The following is a 10,874-nucleotide window of genomic DNA, read 5'->3' as shown; positions in this document are numbered from 1 at the left end:
CTAGTTATGTAGAGGCAGCCAAAGCTCATAATGGAAGTTACAAGACTTGGCCAACTTAACCAGCTCCTTTGCATTTTCAATTTCAGAATGCTCAACCAAGCAATCAATAACCCTCTGCATTATTTCTCTATAAACAAATACTTGTGACTCCATAGCTTTCTTGCACAAGTGCAGTGCAAATTCAATTTTTTCCGCGTCACAAGCCAAAGGAATAAGCATATGGAACGTTGCATCAACCGGAAGTCAACCATTTTGCATCATCTTCTGATACCACATTTTAGCCTCCTCCAAATTTCCCTCATCAACACACATTGTTATCATAGTATTGTAACTGAATTTATCCGGTTTGAAACCCTTCTTAGAGATCTCCTCAAAGAACTGAATCGCCTTTGAAACCTCATTAACTTTAATCAAACCTCGTAATCTAATATTATAACTGCAAAGAGCAGGAGCAATATTTCTGTTTTCCATCATAATCCACTAATTTTCAGCTTCAGAAAATCTTTGACTTCCATAAAGTGCGTTTAACAAGGTATTACAAGTCACAATATTCGGCTTAATCCCATGCTTTTCTATCACATCCATCAAAAGCAAAGCAGAATCTGAAGAACCAGCCTTACACAACGCCTTAATCGCAAGGTTATTCGACACTATATTAGGCTCAATTTCCAATTTTGCGGGCAATTCACGAAACAACTCCCCAATTTTATCACATATTTCTGATCTGATGCATGATTCCAAAAGGGCATTGAAGGTAAAGACATTCCGCTGACAATTTAGTTGAGGCATTTCGTCGAACAGTTTACTTGCATGATCAAACATTCTCGCTTTTCCATAAAGAAGAATAAGGAGACGGACAAAGGGCTCGTGGCGAATATCTGGGTAGTGTTTTTGATGCTCCATAATTTCTTCGATGCCGGAGAAGTGTTTGGCACTAGCAAGGCGGTGAATGGCGAGTTCATAATAGCCACGTCCTTCGCGTCGGAACTTAGGACACTTTGATGATTCTTTCATGAAATTTACAATATCTTGGACTGTGTGATTTGAAGAGGTAATATTGGTGGGTTTGGTTGTTTTGAGATCTATGGTTTTGGTAGCTGCTTTATGGCTGTCTCCGGCGAAGATACCCCGCAGACGGCGGATAGTTGAAAACTGGACATTTTATTTGCTTATTTTGGCGCTGAGTAGCAACAACAACAACAACACAATATAATCTCATTAGTGGGGTCTGGAGAGGTAGTTTGTAACAACAACAACACAATATAATCTCATTAGTGGGGTCTGGAGAGGTAGTTTGTATGCAGACCTTACCCCTACTCTGGGGTAGAGAGGCTGTTTTCGATAGACCATCGGCTCCCTCCCTTCAAGAACTCCACTCCCCACCTTGCTCTTAGGGTGACTCGAACCTAGTATAATCCCACTAGTGGGGTCTGAGGAGGTAGTGTGTATGCAGACCTTACCCCAGTGTGTACGCAGACCTTACCCCTACCCTGGGCAGAGAAGTTGTTTCCAATAGACCCTCGACTCCCTCCCTCCAAGAACTCTTCACCTTGCTCTTGGGGTGACTCAAACTCACAACCTATTGATTGGAAGTGGAGGGTGTTCACCGCTAGAGCAATCCACTCTTGTCAAAAAAAGAAGTAAAAAAAACTTTAGAAGTAAAAAAAGCCTTTATCAAAAAAAGAAAGAAGTAAATAAAACTTTACAGCACTAAAAAAAACAATTACGGCAAGAGATGTGAAATGATCTTATCCAAAGCTAAAAGCACTATAAGTGTTTTTTTAACAGTGATGTGTTTGGCCAAGCTTTAGAAGAAAAAAAAGTATTTTTGAGTAGTAGCCAAGTCAAAGCAATTTTGAAAAAGCAGAAAAAAGTATTTTTTCTCCAAAAATACTTTTTTGAAAATCACTTTTAAGAAAAATACACATAAAATCAGTTTTTAATAGTTTAGCCAAATAATAAAATACTTTTGAGAAAAATACTTTAAAAATAAAAACACACTTCTAAAAATAAGTTGATTTTTACAGCTTGGCCAAATATGCCATCAATCAGAGGTGTCGAAGGGTCCTTGAAATCGAAGTCCTCTTAGCTTGCCTACTATACCTCTGGTATCAAAAATTGCCAATAAAGTATGATTATTTTATACGGGTAAAACCGAGCTCGGTGTTCGATCGAGCTTGTGAAATGGAGGGCCAAGGTCGGTACATCTGTAATTGGGTAAAAATCGAAGTCCGAGGTTCGATCTGATATCCAGCATGCTCAGCCAAGGGCGGAATATAATATTCAAGATCGGACCCAAAACATTATCAAAACTAGCCATCGAGATTATCAGATTTGTCCTCGAGTCTATCAAATGCGTAATCGTTCATGTTTCTGACGGTCTCGAAGAAAGCTCTGTCAACTCATCCGATAGGGGTCCATGATTCTTGCTATTAACCGATCATTATGGCAGAAATCACGAAATTAGTCAAAAAGGAAACCAACGGTCTTCAAAATCAAGGACTTATATTTTTTATAGTACAATAAAATAATACCCTAAAGGGTAGGTCTCCCTCAATATATAAAGAGGACTTGACAATTCATTAAGGACATTATAACATATACTAATAAGCAATACATTCTCTAAATTCTTGGTCTTTGATATTTTTTGTCAATGAAAGTGTATTCAACTCAAGGGTGGCTTGCTTCCTTACGTTGAAATCATCCAACTCACGTGGTTTGCAGTTAATTTATTATTATTTATTTCAATCGCAATCTAATTTATCGCTTTGTATCAAGTTAATCTGCATATCCTTAAAACTACTAACAAATTCAATTATTATCCGATTTTGAGGGTAAACAGTTTAGCGCCCAACGTGGGGCTAAGGATAATAGTGGTTATTTGATACAAATCTCTATAACACACACTACTTTGCGCTTCCTCTTTGAAGTGTCTTTGATTTTAGTTTAAAAATGTCAAACTCTCAATTAGTACCCCTACATATCGATAATGAGTCCAGTCATCAGAGTGAGAATAACAACATGGCGCCCGGTAATGTAGGGCCACCCGTTGGGATTTCGATCGCAGATCTAATTGATGTTAATTCGCATGTGGTCATCGACGCAAACCTGCCTACCGACCACGAAAATAGCATCTGTGGTAGGGCCCGATCGGCAGTTCGAAACACACAAAACAATGAAGAAGACGGAATCAACCTACGGATGATCTTAGAAATGCTGCAAGCTCAACAGGTGGCGATAACTCAGTTGCATAGCCAAAGCCAGGCGCCGAGCAGGGTTAACCCGATCCGCCCCGTAAAGTCACCCGCAGAAATGAATTGGTCGTAGTAAGGTCAAATGAGAAAGAATCGGGTACTAACCCCGAGATTATAAAGATGCTCGAGGAGCTGACAAAATGGATAGAATCAGGGGAAAAGAAAATCGAAGCAAACAACAAAAAGGTGAAAACCTAACAATTCGATGGTAGATCAAATCCCAGGAGCACCTTTGATACTGAAAGGACTGGATTCTAGGAAGTTCGTGCAGAAACTTTTTCCTCCAAGCACGGCTCCGAAGCCAATCCCCAAGAAGTTATATATGCCAGAAGTACCTAAGTGTAATAGAACGACCGATCCAAATAAGCATGTAACCTCTTACACATGTGCCATCAAAGGGAGCAACTTGGAAGATGACGAGATCGAATCTGTTCTACTGAAAATATTTGGGGAGACCCTGTCAAAGTGAGCTATAATATGGTATCACAACTTACCTCCTATTTATATTGAGTCATTTGCTATGCTTACAGACTCCTTCGTAAAAGCAAATGCTGGTTCCATCAAGGTCAAAACCAGAAAATCGGACCTTTTCAAAAGTAAACAGAAGGATAATGAGATGCTCAGGGCATTCGTGTCCCGTTTTCAAATCGAACGAATGGATATGCCGCCAGTCGCCGATTATTGGGTTGTTCAAGCTTTCATTCAGGGACACAATATTCGGAGCTCGGTGACTTCACAACAACTAAAGCTGAATCTGATTGAATACCCTACCGTTACCTGGGCCGATGTACATAACCGGTACCAATCGAAAATTAGAGTCGAAGATGACCAACTTGAGACCCCTTCGGAGTCTGTTTATCCCGTCATAATCTTCAACAGAGTCAAGAGAGACATTAATCGTGATCTAAGATCAAACATGGATCAATATCTGCCATATAATGGAGATCGGAGGAGCAGTGGGTCCGGACGGAACCCCATAAGAAACAAAAGGAGAAATGACCAAGGTCGAAGCAATTGAGGGCTCATGACCAAAAACAGTTTTGACAGGTCCATCGGGCCTAAAGAAGCGCCGAGGCTATCAGAATACAACTTTAATGTCGATGTTGCAGCCATCGTATCAGCTATCGGGCACATCAATGACACCAAATGGCCTCGGCCTCTACAATCCGATCCATCTCAAAGGGACCCTAATGAGATGTGCAAATATCATGGCACTCACGGTCATAAAATGGAAGATTGTCGACAGTTGAGAGAAGAAGTAGCCCATTTATTCAACAATGGGCACCTTCGATAATTCTTGAGCGACCGAGCCAAGAACCACTTTAGGAACATGGATTCTAACAAACAGACAGAACAAGAGGATATTGAACTTCAACACGTCATAAATATGATCATCAATGGAATCGATATCCCACAGGGGCCGATGTTAAAACACACCAAAGTATCCATCACTAGGGAGAAATGAACTCGAGACTACATACCAGAAGGAATTTTATCTTTCAGTGATGAGGATACGGAAGGGATCGTACATGATCACAATGATGTACTGGTAATATCTATACTCGAAAATAAAACTCGAATTAAATGTGTGTTGATTGATCCAGGTAGCTCGGCCAACATCATTCGGTCGAGGGTCATGGAGCAGCTTGGTCTACAAGGCAAAATCGTGCATGCAGCCCGAGTTCTAAACGGGTTCAACATGGCATGTGAAACCACCAATGGGGGAGATAACGTAACCGGTTAATACCACCGGAACCATACAAGAATCCAAATTTTATGTGATCGAAGGAGACATGAGGTACAACGCCCTTCTCGGAAGGCTATGGATCCACAACATGAGGGCAGTTCCCTCGACTCTTCACCAAGTATTAAAATTCCCAACTCCGGGGGGGATTAAGACAATCTACGGGGAATAACCGGCCACAAAAGAGATGTTTGCAGTCGAAGAAGTGATTTCAATACCAATATTCGCAACATCGAAGGAACCAAATTCGGGCGTAAACCAAGAGGCCAAATAGCAGTCACTGATACCGGCCACACCGGGCAAGAAGGGGACTTATGAAGATGATGATTACGGGGTTCCCCGGTCTTTTATAATCCTTGATGACTCCGATGCAACCAAATCGATGGTCGAAGAGCTGGAACAGGTTATATTAGCCGAGCATATGCCTGATCGGAAGGTGTACCTAGGCACGGGGTTAACTCCCGAGCTCAGAAAAAAACTTATTCAATTTTTTATAGCTAACATAGATTGTTTCGCTTGTTCCCATCTTGATATGACAGGGATCCCATCGGAGATAACCACTCACAAGCTAAGCCTGGACCCGATAATCAATCCGGTCAAGCAGAAGAGGAGGCCCTAGTCTGAGGTCAAACATGCTTTCATTAAGGACGAGGTATCTAAACTCCTTAAAATAGGGTCCATTCGGGAGGTTAAATACCCAGATTGGTTAGCAAACATAGTGGTATCCCCTAAAAAAGGGAATAAACTAAGAATGTGTATAGATTACAAAGATTTGAATAAAACATGCCTCAAGGACTCTTTTCCTTTGCCCAACATCGACCGTATGATCGATGCCATGGCCGACCACGAGATCCTCAGTTTTCTCGATGCCTATCCCGAGTATAACCAAATACGGATGGACCCGGGTGATCAGGAAAAAGCCTCCTTCATTATTAAATATGGCACATACTGTTATAATGTAATATCGTTGGATTAAAAAATATCGGTGCCACGTACCAACGCCTAGTAAATCAGATGTTCGAAGAACGAATAGGAAAATCAATGGAAGTTTACATTGACAATATGTTAGTTAAATCCCTGCGAGCAAAGGAACATTTAAAACATTTGCAGGAAACCATCAGCATACTAAAACAGTACAATATGAAGCTGAACCCGAAAAAATGTGCGTTTGGGGTTAGGCCGGGTAAGTTTCTCGGATTCATGGTATCCAATCGGGGAATCAAGATCAATCCCGATAAGATCAAAGCCATTGAAGATATCACGGTTGTGGACAACGTAAAGTCCGTGCAAAGGTTAATCGGACGAATAGCAGCCCTGGGGCGATTTATTTCGAGGTCGTCCGACAAGGGCCACCGATTCTTCGCTCTGTTAAAGAAAAATAATAATTTCTCGTGGATCCCGGAATGCCAATGATATTTGGAGGAACTCAAGAGATACTTATCGACCCCCCGCTACTTCACACACCAAAGACAAACGAACGACTATACTTGTACTTGGCGGTATCAGAAATAGCGGTAAGTGGAGTCCTAGTTTGGGAAGAGCAAGATATGCAATTTCCAATTTACTATGTTAGTAGGACCTTAGGTGAGGCCGAAACTAGGTACCCTCACCTGGAAAAACTGGCGCGCGCTTTGCTAAGAGCCTCTAGGAAGCTAAAACCGCACTTCCAATATCACCACATATGTGTCGTAACTACTTACCTATTGAGGAACGTTATACATAAGCCCGAACTCTCGGGCCGATTGGCCAAATGGGTCGTAGAAATAAGTGGTTACGATATCGAGTATCGATCTCGAACCACCATTAAGTCCCAAATTTTGGCAGACTTCGTGGCCGACTTCACGCCGGCCTTAATACCCGAGGTTGAAAGAGAGTTATTGATTAACTCGGGGACTTCCTCGGGAATCTGGACCCTCTTTACGGACGGTGCCTCAAACGCAAAAGGGTCCAGAGTTGGTATCGTACTAAAGCCACCAATAGGAAATATAATTAGACAATCCATTAAGACTGTGAAATTGACTAACAACGAGGCAGAATATGAATCCATGATTGCAGGCCTTGAATTAGCCAAAAACTTGGGGCAGAAGTGATCGAAGCCAAGTTGCTCCTTGTGGTAAACCAAGTTAAAGGAACACTCGAAGGTCAGGGAAGAACGAATGCAGAGATACTTGGACAAGTTACAGTTGACATTACATCGGTTCAAAGAATGGACTTTGCAACATATGCCTCGGGATCAAAATAGTGAGGTCGATGCCCTCGCTAATTTGGGATTGTCGATCGAAGATAAAGAGATAAACTCGGGAGAAGTCGTACGGCTTATGAGATCGGTAGTGAAAGAATGCCACGCCGAGATCAACTCAACGAGCCTGACTTGGACTGGAGGAATAAGTATGTGAAATATCTCAGGACCGGAAAACTGCCCCCGAACATATAAGAATCGAGAGCCATACATACGAAGGCAGCCTGATTTAGCATGTCCGAAGACGGAACCCTGTTCAGAAAAACTTTCAATGGCCCACTTGCGATGTGTCTAGGGTTGGGGGATACTGAGTACGTTCTGAGGAAAATCCACGAAGGTACTTATGGAAATCATTCGGGCGCCGAATCACTAGTTTGAAAAATAATCAAAGTCAGTTACTACTGGATCGACATGGAAAGAGATGCAAAGGAGTTCGTTCAAAAATGTGATGAATGCCAAAGGAATGGTCCCATGATTCATCAACTTGGGGAGTTGCTGCATTCGGTTTTGTCACCATGGCCTTTCATGAAATGTGGGATGGACATCGTCGGCCCCCTCCCACTAGCACCCGGTAAGGTTCAATTTATTTTATTTATGACTGACTATTTCTCTAAATGGGTGGAAGCACAGGCATATGAGAAGGTCAGGGAAAAAGAAGCCATTGATTTTATCTGCTACCACATCATATGTCGGTTCGGAATACCGGTCGAGATCGTGTGCGATAACGGAAAATAATTTATTGGCAGTAAAGTAAGTAAAGTTTCTTGAAGACCATAAGATCAAAAGGATCTTATCTACTCCCTATCACCCTAGTGGGAATGGACAAGTTGAATCTACCAATATAAACAACTAATTTTTGACCACACCCAAATTCTATACTATTTTAGTGTAAATATGTATTTTATGTCTACTTTTGATATTTCAAACATTTATCTTACTTTTAGTAGAGCTTATAAAAACTACAAAAATATTCACACTTTTAGAATACAAATTTTATTTCTATTTGTAACGAGAAAAAGAAGATTTACAAAAAATATTTGGTTTCTTTTAATTAGAATTTTTAATATGTAAGTTATGGTATTTTTTTTAGTGTCATTTAAATTATAGTTTAAATATTTAATTTTCTTATATCTTTTTAATATATACTTAATTAGTGTTCTTACTTAGTTATTTTATTTTATCTTATAAAAAATTAAGTACGCTTCTTTTAGTATTCTAAGCCTTAGTATGTAGTACTTTTTTTTTTCCAGTAATTTCTTTTAGAGATATAAGATAGTAGTATAAGTAATTTTTTTTTAACATTTGATTTTTTAGTCTTGTTAATTGGCTTTTGCTTTAAAAAAGAAAAGAAAAGATGAGGATAAGAAAAGAAAAATGATTTCTTCCTATCCTAACGCTAACACCATGACTTTCTCCTCCCAATCCTCCATTTCCCTAATTCTCTCATACTGCTCACATTAATCCTAACTCCCTCACGTCCTATTCTCCACTTCCTCCATTCATCTCCTTAACCCACATATCCGTCACACACACACACATTCTATATATAGCACACACACACTTTAGTAAAAGGGGGGATGAAAAAAAAAATTCAGCAACTAAGAGAAAAGAGGACTGTTCTTTTAGAGTAAAAATATTCACTTGGAAAAACTATTTAGTTACGTTATTGAGTTCGAAGCCGGAGTTCGAAATTTCGTTTGCGATTCCGAGTTCGTGGTTCTAGAAAAGTTAGTATTGCTAGCTTTGAAAATCAGTAGATTGTAGCTGTGATTTTGTTGAAATCTCCACAAAAAGGTTCATCTCCGTCTCTTTAATAACTGGCTCATACATGGTTAGATATGTTTGTTGATATCTTTTGAATCATTTTTATGGCATAAGAATTTGAGAAGTTTTAGTCTTGTTCGGTTTCTGCATTCTCAATATTGTTTAGTATGAATAAAAGTTTGAAAGAGAATCCTTTAAAAGAGGACGACTTTTATGGTGTTCATAAGTAATTACTAGATTCTTGGATGAGTTTATTTTAATCTTTAATTTTGATTCCCATGACAATCGAAATTTTTATTTGATCTAATGTACATCGCTGGATTGTTTGCGACTTTAGTAAAATAATAACTAAGACGAGTTCTTTATTTTTATTTTTTTTGTGTTTGCTCTTTCTTTCAGTTTTAAGTAGGATGGGTGCCTAAAGATTTCTTTTTACTTTGTTATAGTTTTGTTTATTTTTCTTAGAAGTTTCATTTATATTTTTGGTATAAAGTAACGTGATTGACAAAATTTTGATGGAGCATGTCTTAGTTTATTATTTGAGTTGCTGAAATCTTGATTCTTTAATAGTTAAATCAGATTCATGTTCATATAAATGTCTATATCAAATTAGGACAAGCTACTCACACAGAACAATATGATAGCTAATTAAGATTATTGTTTTATATTAAGTTCCACTGATAAATATAGCTGGAATTTGCATATATTTTTTTGTATAAATATTTCTATATAATAATAAATCTAATGTGATATAGGTTTGTTTAAATTGTAACGCATCAGTAGAAAACTTCGTTGATTTGGTTCTATCTTCTAGGCCAATGGTCATCTCTTAGTTATATTTTACTTTAAAACCTTAAGATTCGTTAGAATAGGTAAATAATAATAATAATAATAATAATAATAATAATAATAATAATAATAATAATAATAATAATAATAATAATAAAATAGATAAATAATTGAGATATTCTAAAATGCTAGAAAAACTTTAGATGTACTTTAAATATTAGCCCATGTGTTCATACCTGAACCTTGGATTGATATGCTTAAGTAATGAAAGGATCTTGTGCGCATTCCCGCGTCTTGATACCTTTAAATTCAAAAATAATTATGTTTTGACAATGTGTACATTCCGTACCTTAGTTTAACATTTAATTTCAAAGAAGTACCTTGTGTGCGTACCGCATCTTGGTGAACACAATTAATAAAATATAATAACTAATTAAGCGGTAATAAATAAGCCATAATCAATAAAATACAAGAATAGCTAAAAATTGATTTAAGCCTTACATTAATCAATAAAGCGACCGTGCTAGAACTACGGGACTCGAGGGGTGCCTTACACCTTTTTCTTAGTCAACAGAATTCCTTACTCAGTCTTCTATTTTCGTAGATCATAAATTAGGAGTCAAATCTTCCTTTTGATAAGGGATTCAATAAAAGGTGACTTGGAACACCAAAACTCAATTCCAAGTGGCGACTCTGAATAATAAATAATCCATTTTCAAAACGTCACTTTAATTGGAAAAATTCTTTTAACTCAACCTCGTAATAAAGGTTGCGGGAAAAAAAGAGGTGTGATAACCAACAAAACCATACTCCAAAGGCTTAAAAAGAGGTTAACCGATGCCAAAGAAAAATGGAAGGAAATGCTATCTGAGGTCCTATGGGCGTACCGTACAACCTTGAAGTCCAGTACAGGGGCCACCCCATTTTCTTTGGTTTATGGCACCGAAGCTTTAATACCAGTCAAGGTCATAGAACCAGGCATTAGACTCCGATATGCAACGAAATAATCAAACGACGAGGCTATGGGTACAAACCTGGAGCTATTAGATCAAAGGCGCGAAGCCGCCCTTGTCCGGATGGCCGC

At 38.7% G+C, this 10,874-nt stretch overlaps 1 protein-coding gene across 1 annotated transcript; it reads right to left on the bottom strand.

Annotated features, from left to right (window-relative positions):
- Positions 1-480: 480 nt before the first annotated feature.
- LOC104097068 (small ribosomal subunit protein mS79 (rPPR3b)-like) lies at positions 481-1,014 on the bottom strand. The gene has a single exon (XM_009603578.1). It carries the CDS (start codon positions 1,012-1,014, stop codon positions 481-483), a length of 534 nt encoding a protein of 177 aa, XP_009601873.1.
- Between the last annotated feature and the right edge of the window lie 9,860 nt (positions 1,015-10,874).

This window comes from Nicotiana tomentosiformis, chromosome 6, assembly GCF_000390325.3.
Source record: "Nicotiana tomentosiformis chromosome 6, ASM39032v3, whole genome shotgun sequence".
Lineage (NCBI taxonomy): Eukaryota > Viridiplantae > Streptophyta > Magnoliopsida > Solanales > Solanaceae > Nicotiana > Nicotiana tomentosiformis.
This window is presented reverse-complemented; position numbering and strand designations above follow the sequence as displayed.